This window comes from Genypterus blacodes, unplaced genomic scaffold, assembly GCF_046128005.1.
Source record: "Genypterus blacodes isolate CSIRO-AG114 ecotype Tasmania unplaced genomic scaffold, CSIRO-AGI_Gbla_v1 ptg000120l_1, whole genome shotgun sequence".
Lineage (NCBI taxonomy): Eukaryota > Metazoa > Chordata > Actinopteri > Ophidiiformes > Ophidiidae > Genypterus > Genypterus blacodes.
Window position 1 is genome coordinate 538,960 of NW_027466923.1, and position 22,321 is coordinate 561,280.

General features: G+C 42.1%; 4 protein-coding genes across 4 annotated transcripts; 3 read left to right on the forward strand and 1 right to left on the reverse strand.

Moving 5' to 3' along the window:
• Positions 1–36: 36 nt before the first annotated feature.
• Positions 37–3,059, reverse strand: cunh5orf22 (chromosome unknown C5orf22 homolog). The gene is made up of 10 exons (XM_076162390.1): positions 2,859–3,059; positions 2,620–2,765; positions 2,391–2,540; positions 2,127–2,260; positions 1,643–1,989; positions 1,410–1,472; positions 1,158–1,279; positions 885–951; positions 492–631; positions 37–400 (listed from the first exon to the last, which is right to left on the reverse strand). Exons 1-10 carry the CDS (start codon positions 2,925–2,927, stop codon positions 244–246), a joined length of 1,395 nt encoding a protein of 464 aa, XP_076018505.1. The 5' UTR covers positions 2,928–3,059; the 3' UTR covers positions 37–243.
• A 1,232-nt stretch (positions 3,060–4,291) lies between these two features.
• Positions 4,292–6,028, forward strand: LOC143010000 (phosducin-like). Its single transcript, XM_076162108.1, has 6 exons — positions 4,292–4,299; positions 4,484–4,527; positions 4,963–5,099; positions 5,237–5,456; positions 5,561–5,673; positions 5,837–6,028. The coding sequence occupies exons 1-6, from the start codon at positions 4,292–4,294 to the stop codon at positions 6,026–6,028; spliced, it is 714 nt and encodes a 237-aa protein (XP_076018223.1).
• Positions 6,029–6,697: 669 nt separating this feature from the next.
• kifap3a (kinesin-associated protein 3a) lies at positions 6,698–12,972 on the forward strand. Its single transcript, XM_076162123.1, has 20 exons — positions 6,698–6,878; positions 7,700–7,831; positions 7,980–8,134; positions 8,321–8,382; positions 8,507–8,648; positions 8,737–8,836; positions 8,950–9,083; positions 9,199–9,288; positions 9,407–9,585; positions 9,731–9,893; positions 9,985–10,085; positions 10,208–10,316; positions 10,502–10,614; positions 10,791–10,956; positions 11,043–11,168; positions 11,299–11,397; positions 11,600–11,685; positions 12,028–12,184; positions 12,419–12,503; positions 12,628–12,972. Exons 1-20 carry the CDS (start codon positions 6,850–6,852, stop codon positions 12,728–12,730), a joined length of 2,331 nt encoding a protein of 776 aa, XP_076018238.1. The 5' UTR covers positions 6,698–6,849; the 3' UTR covers positions 12,731–12,972.
• A 1,866-nt stretch (positions 12,973–14,838) lies between these two features.
• LOC143010019 (LIM/homeobox protein Lhx8-like) lies at positions 14,839–20,254 on the forward strand. Its single transcript, XM_076162127.1, has 8 exons — positions 14,839–14,955; positions 16,431–16,583; positions 16,799–16,920; positions 17,114–17,334; positions 17,508–17,614; positions 17,694–17,789; positions 18,209–18,389; positions 18,939–20,254. The coding sequence occupies exons 1-8, from the start codon at positions 14,929–14,931 to the stop codon at positions 19,013–19,015; spliced, it is 984 nt and encodes a 327-aa protein (XP_076018242.1). The 5' UTR covers positions 14,839–14,928; the 3' UTR covers positions 19,016–20,254.
• Positions 20,255–22,321: the final 2,067 nt, after the last annotated feature.

The following is a 22,321-nucleotide window of genomic DNA, read 5'->3' on the forward strand; positions in this document are numbered from 1 at the left end:
TACATGGACAGAATTTATAGTACAACACTGTTGATGGAATATTTACATGATTTATTGCTTCATCTTCACCAGAAAGTTGTTCTCAGTAATGTTTCTGTTTACACACAAACATTGATGTAGGCCGATTTCAGTCTCATTCTGGTTACATGATTCCAATGTGCTGTGTAAACAAACTATTTCATAGTAACCATCGCATACTACATTCATGACAATCTCAAAACGTGTACTGTGTGTGTGTGTGCGTCATGAAGCCTGTGGCTGAAGGTCTGGAGAGCCTGTGTTAGTGTTATTGTAGTCCTTGTGTATGTCTAAAGCTCCATACAGGCTCTCCAGCACAGAAAGAATTTTGCTCTGGATTGAATCTACCTGCTCTGGCGGGCAGTACTCATCCAGACTGGACCTGAAAAACACATGTAAAGGTTGAGGGCTCTTTTTCCAAGTGACTGACACTTTGCTTTTGAAGACATTTGACTGTTTGGAGGATTATTTACCTGGATAGAGTAACAAATGTTGGTTTGGGCAGAGCCTTTAAAAAGAGATGTACAGCTGACATGTGTGTGTCCACCTCGTCGTCGTTGCTGATGTGGTGAGGCAGCTCCATGTAGTCACAGGTCAAACCAGTCTGATGGACCTGCGAGGGAGGAAGAGTAGGGAGAGGAAGAGGATCCAAAGAGAGCTGAGTCATTTTGAAACAAACACATGCATCTCATCTCATACAACATAGAGCTGTACTGAACATTTGAAGGAGCAGTCAGATGCTGATGGGCACTAAGGGATTTGTCAGGAGCACTTAGTGGCTCAGTGTCCTGCTCAATAACACTTTGACTTGTTCATAGGCAACGGTAACAGTGAGGTGTGTGTTAGAATATGAATGTAACTATTACCATCTCATAGTCTGGACACGGATTTCTGGACTTCAGACTGGAGAGAAGTCGGGGTAATGAGGCCATTCTGAAAACACATGAAGAAACATGAGGTACTCTCCTTTGATCTCTCTCATGCACTCACTCACTATTTGACACTTTTAATCTTACCGAGTGGTTATGACCGAGCACATTCACGCCACATAACATAACCTTGTAACTCACATGAACCAATAATCGTGAAAACTCCACATTTGTTTTTTATGCTGGGATATAAAATGATGGCGTCTTTACCCAGGATTACCGGCCCAACGTGTGATGGTCTCTTCTCCATCGTCCTCCAGCATGTCAGCAAAAGCTCCTTCCAAATCCTCTAATTGACGCACGCGTTGATCCACACAATCGCTCAGCGCCTCCTGGACACAACAATGCTTAAACTTTAACACAGAAGAAGATTCTGCTGGATTAAAGGCTAGTTTGTTAAATGCTGCTGTTGTTGAGGCCAGGATGGGCTGTGTGTGTGTGTGTGTGTGTGGGTGTTCTCACCTCATCAGCGTCGGGGCCGGGTCTGTTGAAGCTATACAGCTCCTGAAGGATCCCATATTCTTCCTGAACACAGGCAACAAAGGCATGAGCTCCAATCAAGAACACATGCTTCATGATGGTGTTAGAGCTTTGACTGGACTCTGTGTATGACTGAACATTTCAAATAACTACATCCAGCAAAAAAGTTCAAAGCTTCCAAAGAAGTGAAAGAAGAGCATATAATCCTCCCTTACCTGAGTGTACTGCTCCTTGAGGGGATTCTTACAGGAAAAGAAATCCAGATCTATGTCCAGGATGTATGGATCCGTCTCGCTTAAGAACGATAGGATGCTCTTCACCACATAACCCGTTGATCCTTCATCACCAGCATCTTTGTCGTCATCCTCCAGGCCTGTCCCCTCCCTGGGCCGGTCCTCCTGCTGGGCTGTGTTCTTGCTGTTGCTGTTGCTACTGCCCTCTGCAGGTTGGAGTGTGTCACTTCTACTTGAGAGGGACTGAGTGTGGCTGGATTCACCTGTGCCACACTCTGTACGGGGCCTCTTCATGCTGTGACTCCCCGTGTCCTGCTTCGGATGCTTCTCTGGAATATCAGACAGAAGAGAATCCACATATGACAAAGCCAAAACATTTGTATATCTCCTGCCGCCTATCTGGTTAAATGTTTAAGTTATCCAACTGTATCTGCGTCCCATGGCCTCCTTCAGTCAGAGTACATGCCTGTGAAGAAGCTGGAGCTCGATTTGACCGGGTTGACTTTGACCACATTCAGTTTGAGAGGTTTGCTGTTCTCCAGCTGTGCTTCAGGAACATACAGGCCATCACTGAGGAAATAGTCGTCTGTGCTAGTCATCCTGCACATCAGGACATGAAGCCAGACAGAGAGCAAGAGAGAGAGACAGAGAGAGAGAGACAGAGAGATGAAGGAAAAAAGTGTTGTCTTTGAATTGTCTGCCTTTCATGTAGTTTGGCCTTGTATCATACCTGATGGTAGAGGTGGATGAGTCTCTTCCTACGCTGATCTGGTGCTCTCCTTCTTTGATCTGCTGGGCCCAGTATGGATGCAGCCACGCCACACAGGACAGGTGGCCAGCATACACCATTGGGATGATCCAGTTCTCGATACTCAGCTCACTGGAAAAACAACACATTGCATTTACTAACTAACTGATATTAAAAGTTGTAATAGTCTAATCTTTGAAAGGCAGCATACCTTAATAGTTTGTCCTTATCAAAGACGGTGTCAGCAGCCATGTTGACGGGGATGAGCAAATCAGGATGGGAGTCCAAATGAACCATTTTAATGTTCTTCAGTGGGAGGTGTCGTGATGCAATGGCACGATAAATATGATAAACCACCTAGAAGAAACAGAGTGAGACAGATTATAAGACCTCTGACTCGCTATAGTGGAATGACAATGACAATAACAAACACGCACAAATCTGACTCACATCATTATGATCCTCAACAATCCACACCGGCAGCTCCGTGTAGAGTCTTTTCACCGGCACGCTACTCATTGTCAATAACTTTCACTTCCTCGTTCACACAGTCTAAACATAGTCCAACGCACAACAAAACGTCCAGTATGAAGGGCTAATGGAAACAACAATCTCATTCAGCGGCCATGTGTGCATGCCGTACTTCCGGAAACGACAGTCCTGTTTGTTATTCTGTCCGGGTAGAAACACACGAGAAAACAAAGCAATTATTACTGCCTTAGCCGACGTAAATTCACAGTCACCACGCTCCCCATATAACAAACTGATAAATGTTCTATGGTTTGGATATCAAAAGTTAAAAATGAGACTGAAACCGGCTTTAATCGAAAATGTCGATCAGTATTGACAGCATCGCAATGGCACCGTTTGTTATAAAGGTTGACTGTAAAACCACAAAATGGGTAAACATACTCGTACTCTCATTTTCTGTGAACTCACAGTTCACATATTCTTTCTTAAACCCCTATCTAAAATTATAGATTTATTATAGAGCAATGATTGAAATGTTACTCCTTGGGCCTAGTTTGCTGTCAGCCATGCATAACACAGAAAAGAATTACATTAATCATCTTAGACGTCATCATATTACAGTGGTGGCATTAGATGACACCCAAGATAAATCTAATTCCCTCCTCTTGTCTGTCCGCTAATATCCGCAACTCACCTTTCAGTTCTTAATGTGCACACACCCACTGCTCCATAAATACACAGTCTCAAAGAATAGGTAAGAGAGGTAGAAAGAAGGTAAGAAATAGACGCTGAAACATTGAAAACTGACCAACCAGCCAACCAACACCACCCACAAGCACCGGTCTCACTCAGCATCAAAGGTAAGACTTCCTACATGATAGGACAGTATGACTTCTCCTGCTTTGTCAGTGGGTTCTTTCTGTATTCTCTGTATTTATTGGTATTTCTAAATTCTTTTTATTTACTATTTTTTATTCACTGAGCATCTATTTCACATGATACCCAAAGCCTCTAACTTAAGCTTCTATTTACTTCATCACTTAATCAAACTACCCTACACTCAATGTGGTTAATTTGAATAAACAGACATTTGATTTGTTTTAAAGCATTTAATCTTAAATGTCCAAATAAAAGGTAATGCCATACTATACATTTGCTTACTTTGCTTTTATCCTTCATTAGTTTTTAGCCAGCTTTAATATATCATTTTATAATCTAATCATACACACGGTTATCGCACAATTACTTTGATTGTCAGCAAATATTTGCAGTATATTTACTGAATAACACTGCTGTAGAATTTAACATGACAACAAACACAAAATAAAAGTTTGTTTTGAAAAATCTAAATACAGACTATTAGTTACCGTAGCAACAACGGCAGTCACTGACACAGGAACACTTCTAACAAGATGTCCGAGTAAAGTATACATGTCAGATTTCTGATAATCCCAGCATAATCTTATAATTCATCTTCATCCTGGCTCACAGTAAGTGGCAATGACAATTGGCTTCATCTACGCATGTACATATACACATGGTTTGGCAAGGAAAAGAGATGCCTGATAAAGCAATATATTTCTTTCTTTGTATTGCACCCTCAGAATGTCTGCCGAGAAAGAAGATGAACCACCTACTAATTACACAGGTAACAGTTTGTATGTTGTGAGCTACAGTAACACATTATGCATAGATAGAGAGGGGGGAGGAGAGAGGAGCTCAGTGCATCATGGGAAGTTCCCCTGCAGTCTAGACCTATAGCAGCATAACTAGGGGCTGGTTCAAGGTGGTTCCACAAGACAGGAGCCTGATAATGGAGGGCTCTTCCTCCTGTTCCACTTTTGGAGGAACTTTTACTAGGAACCACAAGTAAGCCTGCATTCTGGAAGTGCAGCTTTCTAGGGGGGTAATATGGTACTATGAGCTCTTTAAGGTAAGATAGAGCCTGAGCATTAAGAACTTTAAAGGTGAGCAGGAGGATTCTGAATTCTATTTCACTGGAAGCCAGTGCAGCGTATATAAAGAATGTGCATGTTTATGTTTTGGTGGACACTTCTCACCATGTGTGTGTGTTTGTGTGCAGGTCCTAAAGGAGTAATTAATGACTGGCGAAGGTTTAAAATGGACACTGTGGATTCGTCTGACCCTCAAAGCAGTAGAGTACTGCTGAGGCAAATGTCCACTCCTCGAGAGTGTGATAAGCAGACACACAACAGAAAGGTGGATGAACATTTGCTCACAGAGACTGGTGGTGCATACACACAAAGATATCACACACAGGAAGGCAAACATGCACAAAACACAAACACACAAAGAGTAACATCATGTTTGACCTTTCACCTCTTCCTCGTCTCTAGATGAGCGGTCAGGAGTATGAACTGATACAAGACGAGGATGAATGCAGCTTGAAACATTACAGAAAACAGTGCATGCAGGAAATGCACAAGCGCCTCAGCTTCGGTCCAAAGTTTGAAGGTGTCTATGAGCTTCAGAGTGGAGAAACATTTGTGGAAGCGATAGAGCATGAACATCGGCTGACCCTGCTAGTAGTCCACGTCTACCAACATGGGGTCAAAGGTCAGTGTTTTAGGCTGCAGGGTTTTGTACTGCTCATAGATCTGTGTTATTGCTTTTTACTAATACTGAACACTTAACCCTGACATGGTCTCCTCTTTTTTAAGGCTGCGAAGAGTTGAACTCATGTTTGGACTGTCTGGCAACAGAGTATTCATCGGTGAAGTTCTGTCGCATTGATGCTGTGGCTACAGGTGCTTCTGAGCGTTTCACCTCCGAGGTTAATAACACAACAACACTATTGATATTATTAAGGTCAAATGTATTGATCAGCCCCCAAACCTTTTTGGATCAACTCAGGTTAACTCAGGTTTGGACTGAGGCCATCTATTAATCAGAGTTTTTCTTCATGTTTTGATGTTCAACATGATCTTCCTCTTCAGGTACTTCCTGCTCTGCTTGTGTACAAGGCTGGGGAGTTACTGGGGAATTTCCTTGCAGTCACAAAACACTTCAATGAAGAGTTCTTTGCTCCAGATGTGGAAGCATTTCTCAACGAATATGGCCTCTTACCTGAGAGGGATATTGCAGCATTTGCTGATGATGAGGAGGAAGATGGAGGGGAGGTGGAATAGGAGGGAAAAGACAAGAGAACAGAAATTGGAAGAGAGAGGATATGAGCAAAGGGGATAGCAGCAGGAAGTGATACAATCAAAGAGAGCAGAGAGATGAAGATGAAAGTTTTGGAGGATGAGAGGAGTGAATGAATTTAATGAGTGAGATATAACAGAGAGAGAGAGAGAGCAATGGAACTGGGCAGCTATTATTCATCACCATACAGCGGGTCCAGGTAACAGAGAGAGAGAGAGAGAGAGAGAGAGAGAGAGACGGGCTGGGTTGGGTTGGGGATTGCATCCATTTGTAGATGATCATATACAGACAAGTGCCACAGACAAACTGTATTTCTGTGTGTTTTTAATGAATGTAGTAGTAAGACATGTGTCGTCTCCTAATACCAACTAGAACAAGGATGTGAGAATAAGAGCTCTCCAATAAATGCATTCTCCAAAGTCAAGTCAAGGCAATCTTATTTGTATAGCCCGATATCACATGCAATGACATATGACATATTCAGGCCACGATTTCTGTAAATGAAGTCAGGAAGATTGTCAAATTTACTCAATAGATTTTTCTATAAAAAAAAACATTTCACCCAACAATTCATGAATAAAGGCAAAGAACTACTGTGTGACCGTAAGAAGACACATGGTGGCGCCAATGCAAAACAAAAACGAAGAAGACTTTGAGCGAAGAAGAAGAGGATCCCTAATGTTCAGACTGTGCCCATCATCATCCAGCTGCAGTGACAGGAGGGCGTAGCGGTCTCAGCTGGGATCTGAACCGGACCGGACTCACATCTGCTGCTCGCCTGAATTCCTAAACAAAGAGGAACAAGATGCAGGATGACGCGCGGTACCGCAAACGGTAAGATGGAGGTGACGTCATTTAGCTTAGCAACCGTACGGCTCAAACAACAAGCGTTACAAATCTCTATAACATGTTAACAACACGCTAACATGCACCTCTGATTCGGTGGGGTAGATGTTGTGATATTGTGCATAAATATTAAACTACCCGAGTTTTCCCACATAAATGAATCTCTAACGATAACAGCAAGATAACATTTATTTAATTGGCATTGTTTTGAACGGGGGTTAGCATTACTCTCGCTCCCTACTGTGCTGTTAGCTAAACGAGCTAGGTGTCGGGGTTGAGCTTCTTCGCAGTGAAGGTTGCACACATTGCAGGCTTGTCCACTTGATAAGGACCCTTCAATGCGGCCTCCACCTGAAACAATGTTTTGATGGTGGTGCATTTGATTTCACGGGAGGCGTCTGACCGCCCCCGCGCCACAGAGCTTCGTGTGGGTAGTCAGGGTATCAGAGCAGCAACAAACCCGAGGCAGCCTGTTGGTTTGTGGGAAAGGAAACACCCAGTAGAGGGCAGGGCCGTGTTCACCCAGTCCATAGGGGACCGGGAACCGGAGGCCGGTTCGAGTCCCCGTATGGACCAAGAAAGTGGAATGTGGAGGCAGCTGGAGAGTTGCTAGTTTGCTTCCAGGGCACTGCCAGGGCACTGCCGAGGTGCTCTTGAGCAAGGCACTGAAACCCCAAAACTGTTCCACGGGCTCCATGGCTGGCATGATATGTAAAGCGGGGCATGCAAGACAAATTTCAGATGACGTGTCTGCATGATTACCCAATAAATAATAATAATAAATCCTCTTCTTGACCTGTCGCCCACAGCAAAGTGACGGCCGGCAGTCTGGATGTCCATCCCACTGAGAGCGCCCTGGTGGTTCACTATGAAGTGGAAGCAGCTATCCTTGGAGAGAGCGGAGGCCACATGCTGGGGGAACGCAAGGAGGGACAAAAAATGTCAGCAAGCCTTTTCACTTGAACAATAATCTTAATCCTTCTTTCCTTGAAGTGTTGCGTCGCTCTTCTTTTAGTATTTGTTTGACCTCTACTATGTAATGATCCTTGTCTGCCCCCCCCCCCCCCCTCTCTCTCTTCCTCTCTCCAGAATTCGTGTGAAAAGTCTTTCTCCTACAACAGATGTGGCAGCATTGGCCAGGAAGGTGGTGGAGGAGTGTAAGCTCATCCCTTCATCCCGCTTGCCCCAGGTGGAGCAGCTCCTCTACTATCTCCAGAACAGGAAGTCCTCAGTGCAGGGAAAAGGTCAGTCACATCACCACCATTATTATGATGTCTTGGCATAGCACTTTGGATGTGTTTATCTGCTTTTCTCCTTTGTAAAGCACTTTGAATGACCTTGTATATGAAATGTGCTCTATATACTTAAACTCCTTGCTTGCTACATGATTCATTTTATCACTGTGCATTTGTCTTTTTGTGTGAAACCAGTGGAGAAGAAGGAGAAACGGGTTGTTGAACCCAGAGAGCTGACACCATTTGAAGGCATGGAGGTAACCACACACACACACACTTTATTCTGCTTTATGTTATGATTACATTATCGTGATTTTTTTTACTGAACTGGAGTGTGTTTGTTTTCCTAGTATGACAATCTGTCTGCCTCTGCCTGTTTAGTTGAACGAGGAAGCTAATATCACCAGAATGGATGAGTATATTGAGCTGCTGTATGAAGGCATCCCAGAGAAGATCAGAGGATCAGCTCTCATTCTGCAACTGGCTCGCAACCCTGATAACCTGGAGGAGCTGCTGCACAACGGTACCCTTTCATATCATTTCATTCTGCTTGTAGCATGGCAGGCAGCAGGACCAGTTGTCTCAAAATATGCGTGTGTGTGTGTATTTAGAAGCGGCTCTAAGTGCTCTAGCGAGGGTTTTGAAGGAGGACTGGAAACAGAGTGTGGAGCTGGCTACCATTATCATTTACATCTTCTTCTGCTTCTCCAGGTAACAGAAACACACAGAGAGAACACACACTACCTCACCTTCACACACCATAGTTTCACCCATCTGTATGACTTCAATGCGAATCTCTTACTCCATGCTTCCCTCTCCTACAGTTTCTCCCAGTTCCATGGTGTGGTGAGTCACTATAAGATTGGGGCTCTGTGTATGAGTGTGGTGGAACATGAACTGAAGAGATACGACGTATGGCGTGAAGAGCTAGGCAAGAAGAATAAGGCTTATATCCTTTGTCCATTGTCTACTTCACCCCCCTCCTCAACCTCTCAAATGGTTTGTTGCCTCATTTACAGTATGTTAAGTTAAGACGGATAAGTTCCTTAACTGTCTTGCAATACATGAGTCAGCCCCCGAGAACGGCTCTCTAAGGAGAGAACAGGAGAAAGCTCAGAGGAAGTACCAATGCCTTCTAGGCAAGCAGGAGCAGCTTCTCAGAGGTAAGCCGGACTTTCTATCTTCAGAACGTCTCCTGTTTCAGAGATCAGAAACTGTAAATATAGTAATTTCAAGCCTTTAACTCTTCTTTTCCCTTTCCCCATCCTCTCTTTGTGCCAGTGTCTCTCTACCTCCTGTTAAACCTGGCTGAGGACACTAGGACTGAGCTGAAGATGAGGAATAAGAATATTGTTGGTTTGCTAGTCAAAGTTCTTGAACGCGACGATGAAGAGCTGCTGGTGCTGGTGGTTTCCTTCCTCAAAAAACTCTCCATCTTCCTCGAGAACAAGAATGACATGGTGACTGACACAAGCCGATGAAACACTGCTGTCTCACACATTTTGATTGGCTATACACCTTTAGTAACGTAGCTAATGGAGTGTAGGGTGTAGCAGGGAGAGAGAGAGAAAATTGCCACTCATCTGGTTGTTGTGTGATTGACAGGCTGAAGTAGACACTGTGGAGCGGCTGGCTCGTCTCATCCCCTGTGACCATGAGGACCTGTTGAATTTGACACTGCGCTTGCTGCTTAACCTCTCCTTTGACTCCGGACTCAGAGCCAAGATGGTGGAAGTCGGACTGTTGCCCAAACTGACTGCTCTACTTGGTAAAAGTGTAAAGCTCAAAGTCTTTATTTGTGATTCAGTATACAAGTATAATTAAAGTGAAATGGACTGAATCTAATGTTTCTCATTCAGGTGACGAGAGCAACCATCAGATTACCTTGCGTATCCTGTATCACATGAGCATTGACGACCGTTTCAAGGGGATGTTTGTTTATACTGATTGCATACCTCAGGTAAGAGCCAGCAAAATAACTTAAAGCAAAGTAAAAGAATATAAAGCTGAATCATTTCTTGACATTCCTTAAGTGAAAGAGGTGAAATTGTGCATGTGTGTGGTGTGTGTGTGTGCGCCTAGCTTATGAAACTGCTGTATGATTACGGAGAGGAAGAAATCGAGGCTGAGCTCATCTCCATCTGCATTAACCTGGCTGCCAACAAGCGGAATGCACAGCTCATGTGTGAAGGTACGGTGTGTGTGTGCTCGTGGTTGTGTGCATGCATAAGGTAGGGAATGAATCTGAATCTGCATGTATTCAGGTTACTCTTCTAAGTGTAGATGCCTTAAACAGAATTGAAGTCAGTATGTAAGTGAGGTCATTGTGTCCATGCATACAAGTCAATCCAAGTTTGTGTGTCTTTCTGTCTGTAGGTACTGGGTTAAAGATGTTAATGAAAAGAGCTCTGAAGATGAAAGACAGCCTTCTGATGAAGATGATAAGAAACATTTCACAACACGACGGACCAACCAAACCCCTCTTCATAGTAAGTGCAGCAAATGCAAGTATATGTGACAAATTCCAAATTTAAGTATGTAAACGGTACTCTGTAATCTAAAGAACTCCACAGACAGCTAAGCTCATTCAGAGTTGTGCTGTATAGGTCTTTAACTCACGTTTACATGGGTAATCACAACAAATTCATGCTTCTTTATTTGTCAGGATTACGTGGGCGACCTGGCAGCTGAGATCAGAGCGGAGGAGGAGGAGGAGTGGGTTCTGGAATGTCTGGGAACGCTGGCCAACCTCACCATCCCTGACCTGGACTGGGAATTGGTGCTGAAAGAGTACAACCTGGTACCGTACCTGAAAGATAGACTCAAGCCAGGTAAGACTTAGTAAGACTGCTGCACTGAATGTAGCCTATTATAATGAGAAAATACATGATCAAAAAGTGTTGTTTGTGTGTGTCAGGCTCTGCAGAAGATGACCTCATTCTGGAAGTGGTGATAATGATTGGAACCGTTTCCATGGACGATGCCTGCGCTGCCATGTTGGCTAAATCTGGCATCATTCTTTCCCTTATAGAGCTACTTAATGGTAAGACGGGTCTATTGTTCTGGATGCATGCCTGTGAGATTTCCATATGAATACACTAATAACTGTAGACATGCTGAGTTATAGTAAAATGGGATCTCACTAACATGGTGTGTCTGTTTTCTTAATCTAGCCAAACAGGAGGACGATGAGTTTGTCTGTCAAATTGTCTACGTCTTCTATCAGATGGTTTTTCACCAAGCCACACGAGATGTCATCATCAAAGACACCCGTATCCTTCCCACAATTAAATATGTAATTGATTCAACACGCCCACAGCCGAGCAGGTCAAATCAAGTCAACTTTATTTGTAAAGCCCAGCCCCTAGCTTGGCGATGTGGATTGATTGATCACAGGATACTGATACCTTTAGATTGCTTAAAGGGTGAGGTACTTTTCCATCTTATTTGCTGCTTCCTTAACCTTCCTTTAAGAGGCTCCAGCCTACCTGATAGATCTGATGCATGACAAAAATGCTGAGATCAGGAAGGTGTGCGACAACACCCTTGATATTATCGCTGTAAGTAAAACACAGAATTCACACATTTACAGTATGGGTACAGTAAACGGATATACTTATTATACCTGTACAGATATGAGTGTATGGACTGCACAGTCACTTATGCGCATACTACACTTTTTTGCCAGCTGTGACATTTCCCACATGCGTAATAGTTTCTACACATACACTCTTGTTGATACAACTGCTACAGCAGGTAGCGACAGACCATGAGTGTCCATTCCGGTTTTTCCGAGCCTGTGCATTTTATGCAGTTGTTATCGTGGAGGCCAAACAGATGGGCTTCATTGCCAGATGTGCGGACATTTATTACCTTTTTTTTTGCTTTCCTTCCTTGTGCAGGAGTACGATGAGGAGTGGGGTCGGAAGATTCAGTCAGAGAAGTTCCGTTTCCATAACAACCAGTGGTTGGAGATGGTGGAGAGTCACCAAGCTGACGAGGCCGAGCCATATCTGTATGATAACGACAATGACAGGACTGATCTCTTCTACAGCGCAGGTATATACATGCACAAACACACCGACAGAGATATTAACACAGAGCATGAGAAAGAAAGAGACACTACAAAAATGAGAAGCTTAACATGTGATTCTTTTCTTGTATTTTGATTTACCATCAGTTGCCCTATAAGTTTGCTGAACAAAATCGTGTATGCAACACTGAAAACTTTGTGATGTGGCTTGATGTTGAAGAGTGTGCACTATTGATCTTTGTAAATCTGTGTGTGTGTAGATGGTATAACTCCAGCAGATGGTTCCATCAGCCCAGATTTCTTCAGTGACCTGCAGCCTCAGAATGGAGATTTGCTCCGTGCAGGGTAAGTTAATACCAGAAACAATAGCTACCTTATGTTACAAGTGATCAGTTTTCAGTTTCATGATATTAAGCTTGTTTCCAATGTAGTAAAAGTTTCTTTTAATTTACTGTCACTGACTTTTCAGAGATGGCAGTGACATGTTTGACCAGACCAGTTCATCAGCCGGACGACCAGCCACTGCCTATGGCTTCAGACCGGATGAACGACCCTACTACCAGTATTCATAGAAAAACACACACACACACAACCTTGGTCTGTTAGACACTTGAAGACTTCCTGTTCCCTTAGATCCATTCCACTTAGTGCATGTCCATTGCTGTTGCATTTGGAATCATTTCCATTCCTAAGATATTTATCACAGTAAATGCTGTTTCGACTGTACTATCATTTTTGCAATACACATGTAATGCTGAAGTGGATGACATTTGAGTTATTTCAGCAAAACAATAAAATACTAGCAACGCTGACTCCATGTTTGAACGAATTAAGTCGTTTTTTTCTGGACGAGTGTCAGACACCAAAACAGTTTGATAAACAATAATGATCAGGCATTCCAGTTTTCAGTCCATGCAGCCATCTACTTTGTCCACATAAAATAATCCAAATAATGTTTTTTTACTCGAGTACCAATGTAAGAATTCAAGTATACAATCAAATACTTTAAGAGTAGGAGCCAGTCCAAAATACTATGTTTAAATATTTAAATATAATACATGTTGTTCCCTATACAAAGGACATATTGCTAAACCTCAGTCTTCTGGTTTATGTTGCAGATAAAAGGCTGGTTACATGTTAAATGTGTTGTGTAATCTGACTCCCAGTGGCCAGGATGGGCTGTGTGAATGTTGTGGCGTCTGAGTTCCTGAGTGTTTTTATGTTTGTTTCCTTTCTGTCAGGCTCTTCTTTGTTTTCCTTCATGTGGACTATCTTAAGTGTGTGCTCATTGTAATATCATCATCATGACACTGTCTTTAATAAGAATACTTGGGGGTGGGAACAGCAGCATTCTCCCATCTGCTTTTCCTTTTGATATTGTGGTCTTTCTCAAGAGATTCAGAAAAGTTTTGATTTTGTCCCCAGTCCACTTATGCTTTCACATTGCGGCAACATCCAAACCAGAAAGAATTGGCATCTCACATGACATGAGTGTGTTAGCAATCGCACATTTACCTCCATTACCTCGCTTTGTTTACCTCCAAAACCAGCCCAGAATAACCTGTCACTCAACAGCCACCATTCAACCATTTCCTCCAATAGCGTGACTCTTTGGTGCAAGGGGGTGGGCCCTGGAATAAAACAGGATACAAAGAGGACAACAAGATGTGACAGAAAGTAGAGGTTCACAAAGGACGGGAAACACTGAGACACGTCAAAGAGAACAGAGAGATGGAGGGAGAGATAGAGGGAGGAGGCGAGAGAAGTGAAAGGGAGGCAAAGGGAAGAAGGGGAAATAGGATCAAATGTGCAGAATCTACAATTGAAGAAAGAAAGAAAGACTCAAAAATGTTCTTCAGTTCACTTACTTAATTTCACTCTATGGGAACTGTTTTGAAATGTAACAAAAAGTATGGTTACAATTTTTATTCTAAAATGGAGAGGTTGGAAAATGAAAAAGACAAATTCAAACTACTATAACTAAGCTAGTATGATGTGAGAAATGCTATGAGACCAAAGCTAAAATGTAAATCCCAGTCAAACGTTAACTCTGCTCTTATTCTGACCAACCGATGACCACTGCTGCTGAATCCATTGATTTAATAGTACAACATTTAGGTCATGCCTGAATAGAAACACGTGATTAAATCCTATTTGATGACAAAGAGGATAAGTGTCCTTTCTGCTCTTTGAAGGACACAGAAGCAAGTTGTTAATGACGTTCAGCTTCGTGAGTGGGTCTGGTGTTTGTCAGTGGGCTTGGTTTCCCTCCTTAACCAAAACATCACGCAATACCAAAAACACGTATACAGTAGTATTGAAAATCGTGTGTGTGTGTGTGTGTGTGTGTGTGTGTGTGTGTGTGTGTGAGACCCTAGACTCCTACTACTAGGAGCAGCAGGAGCACTACCACTCTAACACAGGTCACTCTGTGGTGACCTGTGTGTCTGTTTTGTTTTGACACTGTCTCCCAAGTCTCCTAATCTGTTTCACTTCCTAGGTACTGCTTTGGATACCACACACACACACACAGACAAACACACACCCTTTGTTTTCCTATTTAGTGTTTATTTCTGGGAGGGGCCATGCCATGAGTGGGAGGGGCTGCATCCATGAGACCTGCCAGTCACATAAAGTGAGTTCAAGCAAAACTGTGACTGAAGAAGAACTGTAGTATACGCCACCATTGGACAGATAGGCAGAATCCAGCTGTGTGTGGATTTAACACACGCACATACACACACATCTGGCCTGGGATGCAGAGGGCTGAATGTTTCACTCTCTTACACACAGCACGGTGAGTACTTTATCATATATCACTATAACAAGGCATTCATGGATCGAAAGCTCATTCATATTTTTTTAATAAACATTCCACACTTAAATTAAACTTAACTTAATAATAATAATAATAATAATAATAATAACTTAAATTAAATATAGAGTCTGGCTGGACAAAAATGTACGGAAAAACAGAAAACATTATAATACACTTACTACTATAGATGGTCCTATATCAAAACTATATAGAAGACATTTACCTTGGCTAGAACTTGAAGATCTGAAAGTGAATGTGTTTTTGTTTGAACTAAAATGATGATGACTGTTATGTTGTGAATGGGTCGGGACATAATGATGATATAAATGTGATCCAGATTCATTTGTTGTTCGTTTGTGAGCAGGATTGCTGGAAAAGTTCTGAACCATCATTTTGGTGTCAATCCAGTTTGCGTCTTTCTGCAATACTGGATAAAATGGATGTTTCCTGGTCTTGTTTCGGGTTTAATAAGTAATCTAAACAAGAAGTACAAGTTATTTAGTTTGTTTAAACCTTACATCCATCCAGATCTGGATGAAGGACTGCAGAGGTCTAGAGGAGCATCTTTCTATCCAGGTGTCTCATAATCAGCAAGGTGTGTTCAGTAATCATGTGCACGTGCGCGGCTCAGCTCATCACTCGCAATGACTGACAGGTGTGAGCGTGAACAGGGAAACGTTTAAGGCCAAAGTGGAGCAGAGTCAGACCAGTGCCCCGTGACGAACTACGATATGAAAAAACAAAACATACTCGCAGATATGCCTGTGCTTGGTTTGGGGTGTCCTGATTGGTTGTCATGGGAACATGACAGGCCGGTCCCGCGGCCCCCTCTGGACCCTGTGAGCTCCGTGTCTCGGCTCATATGGACTCAGCATGTCAGCCGCACACCGCAGACGCATCGAGACCGTTTACACGTCGCCGCTGCAGCAGAGTGTGTCTGACACAGTAGGTGACCCGGTGTCTCACGTTAATGAAGGAAATGAAGCGGAAACACGGAGCCCCGCGCGCGTTGACGAGCACCAAATAATCCAAAACTGCTTAAAGCCGGCGTTTTTTTCACTTTAACAAACAAAATACACGTCGCCATTGGAGACACTTGGATAATGATATTAGTTCTTATTTTGGGCGATAACGTTTTCATTCATTTACCGAGTTAATTGCAAAACGAGCTTTTATTTGTGAAATGATTCAAATCGATATATAGGAATGTTTGAGCAGAGAGCATGCTGTTTATATGAATGCATATTTAATGTATTCATATAAAGTGAATATACATTAACTATTAAGTTTATTCATATGCAACTACCCGTCACTAAACAAAAGGAGAGAATGTCAAGTAAAGTAAAAACAAAGACTTCAGATAACACAGGAACACCTTGGAGAAAATGTCTATTCTCTGTAAAAACATGTTTAAAACCTTGTTGTGTCGAGACTCCTGCTGTGTGTTTCTGCAGGGCTCCTCTGCTGAGGACATTTTTGAGGATGACTCCTGTTCTCCTTCCTCTGTCTGTTCCTCCTCCTCCTCTATCCCTGCTGTTGTCTCCATGCAAGGGAAACCTCTGTGCTCCTCCTGCGGCCAGGAGATACTAGACAGATACCTCCTCAAGGTCTGAAGGAGATGATGCATGCTTCTACCTGCTGAAACATCACACACTGTCACTTTGAACCCTTTACCCTTTAAACTCAGTAAAATGTGCAATCCTGGACTATAACATGAGATTAAAGATGTTTTGCAGTTCACACTAAAGATTACAATGCCAGATAATCAACAAAATCTCGCAAATCTAATATGACTCACAAATCTCCTCTGTCCTGACATCAGGTAAACAGCTTGTGCTGGCACGTGCGTTGCCTCTCGTGCAGCGTTTGTCAGACGTCACTGGGCCGACACGTCAGCTGCTACATCAAAGACACGCATGTTTTCTGCAAACTGGATTACTTCAGGTACGGATGACCGTCGTCTCAGATCAGAGCGTCTCCTGAGGAAAGTGCTGCTGAGCTCATTCTGTTATTCTCCATTGCCACTCTCAGGCTCCATAGATCTTCACTGATGCTTAATTCATATCTCCACAATGATTCAACTTGTTGATTATTCCTCCTCACAACAGTTTCCCTCCTCTTCTTCTCCTTGGTTTAGGAGATACGGGACCCGCTGTGCTCGCTGTGGCCGCAATATTCATTCCAGTGACTGGGTGCGTCGGGCACGAGGCAGCACCTTCCACCTGGCCTGCTTCTCCTGCGCCTCCTGCAAGCGCCAGCTGGCCACTGGGGAGGAGTGTGGGCTGCTGGAGAACAGGGTCTTCTGCCGGCCACACTATGACATCATGATGGAGAATATCAAACAGGCGAAAGAAAATCGTAAGTAAACAGGATGGCGCCGAGGACAAATGCTACAGGCTGCAATGATGACCTGGAAGTCGTTTTGAATTATTAAGGCAAACATAACACGATACAAGAATTACAGGTAGGGAATGGAGACACAACTAATGCTGTGTGTCTGTTTGTTATATGTCCTGTATGTTGTCTGAAAGAGAAAGGAAAATTTGAGGAAGAAGCAGAAGAAGACAAAGTTGGTTCCACCACAATAGCCAAACCTGCCAAGAGGGCCAGGACCAGCTTCACTGTGGACCAGTTACAGGTATGACAGATCTCTCTCTCTCATCTACATCAGAACGTTATCACACAAGTGTTGACTCTGTCTCCCCCCACATCTCCAGGTTATGCAAAGCCAGTTTTCTAAAGATAACAACCCCGACGCCCAAACTCTGCAAAAACTCTCAGAGCGGACGGGCCTCACCCGCAGAGTTATTCAGGTAAACTGCTGCTGTAGCGTTCATCTCCATAGGCTTGGAAAGACAGAGGCTGACCGTTTTTTGGTTTTCACACCTTAGTGTCTGGTTGAATCCAGGTTTCCAATTTAGTATGATTCATTTGAGCTGAATACAGCAATGGCATTGGACCAAAACAACCACATGACACACGTTGGAGGTAGTGGTCTCATTTAGTCATATAAAAACCCTGAGGAAGTTCATTTGTGCTGTGAAAGTGTAAACTAAAGCAACTCCTGATGTTCTAGCCTAGCTCCCCCTAGTGGCTATTAACATTTAGCCATGCACAACCAACTGAAATCTGTTACCTGAAATATCTTCTTTGTAATGTTGGCCTTTGTTATATAATCAATGGAAACGTGTATTGGATTGATAATACTTTTGATTGATTGATATCCATTCAGGTTTGGTTTCAGAACTGCCGAGCTCGTCAAAAGAAACACATCAGCCCAAATCCTGCTTCCTCAACAATGGTGACAGCCGTTCCCTCTGGTCAGATGCCAACACCTTTAATGGAGGACCTGCAGTACACAACCTACATCTCCCCAGACACACCCTTACTCACTACGTTGACTTATATGGATGGTAAGATGAGCACACACATCACTAATAATGACCACATACACCTTTAATAAATGGTTGGAGTTAGTCCATAAGAGTCTGTTTCTTATTTAATATACGTTGTTTCTGAAGTTCATAGGTTGAATAAAGTTATGTCTGCATAAATGTTTAAAAGTAGACATGTAAATAATAATATAGTTATTGGTTGGGGACAAATCGACAACCGTTCAGCTTTCTGTGAAGGAGAGTTTCAATGTCTCCCGTCCCTCCCTTTAAAACATAATCAAGTGTGTGTGTGTATATATAAATACTTTATAATTTTCTTTTTAGTGGAAATCTTAACCATTTGTAATGTTTTTATCCGTCTTGTGTATAAGGATTACGCCTATTGTTTTAGTGTGCTCCCATATAAATAGACAAGCAATATTTACTTCATTCAATTAACAAATGAATATTGTTGTTGACTTGTCAATTTGCGACCAAGTGTCTAATCAATATTCTGTGTTGAGATATATTTATTCATATCCTGTTAGTTATAGTTGGTGATTGATTGATGTTTTATTTCTTCCTCAGTCCAAACACCAGACTCTCTTTTACTGCAACCGCTCATATCACATTCACTGACACAGCTGCCAGTCAGCCACGCCTGAGCTACAGCCTGAACTACTGAAGGGGACCAGGGTCAAGGAGAAGATTGGGATCCACAAATTCACTGAGTTTGGTTCATGAATGATTCTGCACAAGAGAGCACTGACGAGTTAAGTTTTCTTTCCTAGTGTGTAAAAACTCAATGTAGGTCACACCGGGATTGACAGGTAAAATAGGAATTAAAATTAAATACATTGATTTGATGTGAAACTTTTGTTGACACATTGTGAACTGTTTGAATTCTTTAATTTATGTTGGAGAATATGTATAGATAAAGAACTTTGTTGGAAGACATTGTACTGCTTGAGAATGCCTTCATTTCCTTTTAGTGGACAATCATTTAAATATGCCACATTTGCAATTCACTGTTTGTATTATCAATTTTTTTGGGAAGCATATTAACATGATTAACTGTGTGTCACCTTCTGGATGGACAAATAGGAATCACTTCTGTTTAGGCAACTATTACGCAACTTATCAGCAAATTTGTAACCGCATTACACAAAGGAGACACACACACATGCACATTTATAACAGCAGCCAGTAACATCAATTAAGAAAATATGGGATGGCTTACATTGTACACATCCACCACAGGGAAGACAGATGGTTTAAAAGAGAAGACCTATGTCAAGATATAGAAACTGTCTCTGAACAGAGGAGGAGGTCACCACCTATCACCAATGTACAATGGAGTTACAAACGGGTTACAATGACACAATTATTATGCTGACAAACTTAGAGATGGTATAAGACAATGGTGAGCAGTCAGCAATACATGTTGTACAAAAATACAGACATCAGAGGTCACAACATAGTCACAGCAAAGTCACATGCATCTTGAAAGTACAGAAATGGGATTTTTCCATCACACATTAATTCAGTGGCTAGTATATTTATTTAGTAATACATTTATTAGAAATTGTTTGTGTACATTTACATGTGCAAGTTTAAGAACAGAAATGAGACCCTGGACGCAGGTTTGTGATTTATAGTTGGTTTTACTGCAAAAATGTAACAGGGATGGTCGGTGAACCAGGCACCTCTGTAGCATCACACTGCTACTTTATATACAAGACAACACTCACAGTACAGTCACCGATTATACAACAACACTTCTAATCAATATATTAACAACTATATAATATCCTGTATAATCAAATGCTCTGGGTCACACCACATCAAAATGCTCTCTCAGGTGGGTCCTCCTCCTAGTAAATAAATATTTAAAAAATAAACTAGTGCTGGCACATAAAGACCAATCAGAAAAGGTCACATTTGATTATTGGCTTAATTATGTTATAATAAAACTAACATATGCTAAAATTGTGGATATTAGAGAACTTTGATCAGGTTTGGATTGTGTTTATCAAAACCATCGCAGCAGTAACTCCTCAGTGCTGAGGACCTTTGGGACAGTGGCATGAAGTATCAAAGAGCCAAAGTGCTGATCAGGGTCGTTTCACCCAGAAGCAACATGCATATGCTGTAAAAATACGATATAATTGAATTATCTGCACTGTATCTCTGACTATCAGATGCTCCATGCTGAGAGGTCTGGATGGCTGCTGTGTGCAATGCATAACTGGTTGACAACATGTGCAGGACAGGACCGCCAAGGGCTTAAAACCAAAGATTTAAGGTTAACAGTCCTTTACTTTGGACAGCTTCACATCAATATGGGCAGCAGGAAGGTTCTGGGCATGAAGAGGACTATGTCAAAAACTGAACAACCCTGTTTTCCTATTTGATCATCATAGCTGAGAAGACAAGACAAGTTATCTGGCAACTTTTTCTATCTATACATTACTCAATTTGTTTTCAAAGGGGGACATTTTGGTATCAGAATCCATCAGAGTACTAAGTCAAGATCTCCTATATTGCTTCACTATTGAACTACTGGATCGCTGTACCAGGTTCTGATGATTTTGAGATCGACATAGCTCCAGACCAAAAGCAGATGATTAATCAATGTTTGTTAGATAATTTCAGTGACTATATTTCATTGTTTAACAGGTTTAATAAAACAGCAGACACACAGTGAAATGTTGCTCATCATTAAAATTCAATCTGAACACCCAAAGCAAATCATGTAATGTCATTATCAACAAATTCTGTTTTAAACATTTCATTGTCTATTGTTTATTAGCATGAAAGTGCTGCACACAGAGGTGGGCAGGACAGGAATTGTCTTGTGAAGAAGCAACTGTTGAGATTTTTGTCAGAATCCCTTGGTACATGGCAAGAGAAGAAAGGCTCCATGTTAAAAATGGACAGAAGTATATTTTGACTCTAAGACATCCTTCCACTCACTTTGGGTGGATGTTATTAAATCGCCGCAGGGGAACGGGGGGATGGTTTCACCTGTCTGTCACCATTGAAATAGATCCTTCACATCTCTACATTAAAGCATGTTGGAATGTTGAATGGAATTGTGAGGTATCATCTGTGACATAGAAAAAGAAAACCAAATGAACTATAATGTTCCGTTTCTCGACAACACCAGCGTGATCCAAAGCAGTCAGATGCTGCTCACCCAACATGCATAAGACCAGGAAAGAGCTGGTAAGGTTTAGTAATGGTATTAACATTGTGGGGAGATTGTCTTGATGGGGGAACTCGAAACACAGAGATGAAAGAAGGTGACAGGAAGCTTAATCATTGCTTGTTAAGTGGTTTGTTAAGGTGCAAATGTGCTCACAATGTCCTGAGGTCAAATCTGGTTAATGGTCAGTCCCATTGTTTCTCATGTCTCATAATGCAAGGACGCATTAAACCCCTCCTACACATGCCTCAACATGACATCCTGAAGAATTACTCATTTAATATCACAAATGCTTTCTATGGGTGGAATCTTCTACATGGAAATGTCAATTTTACAAAATGTAGTGAAATATTTAGATTGAACTAGGAGGTGAATGTAACACAGAGATGACAGCAGGACACACACAGCTGCCCTCCTTCTCCTTCTCCCATTCAGTGTGGTAGATAGAGACCCTAAGCTGGAGCGGTGATACAAAAAGCAAAACTGCAACAGACATATTTACAGCAACCATAGCACTGCTGTGCTTAAGACATTCATCAAAATATTACAAAAAACAAAGTATTAAAAAATCCTCGGCCCTGCTGTGTTTGATGATTCATGAATACTGCCTCAAAGGGGGCGGGGTTAGTGGCAAAGTTATTATCATCCAGTAGTCATTCAATTTTTTTTTTTTGAGTGAAAAAATTAAGATTATAGTGATAACAATGTACATCTGGATTTGAAAGATAAGCTCAGCAAAACACAAAACAGAGTGACTGCCATC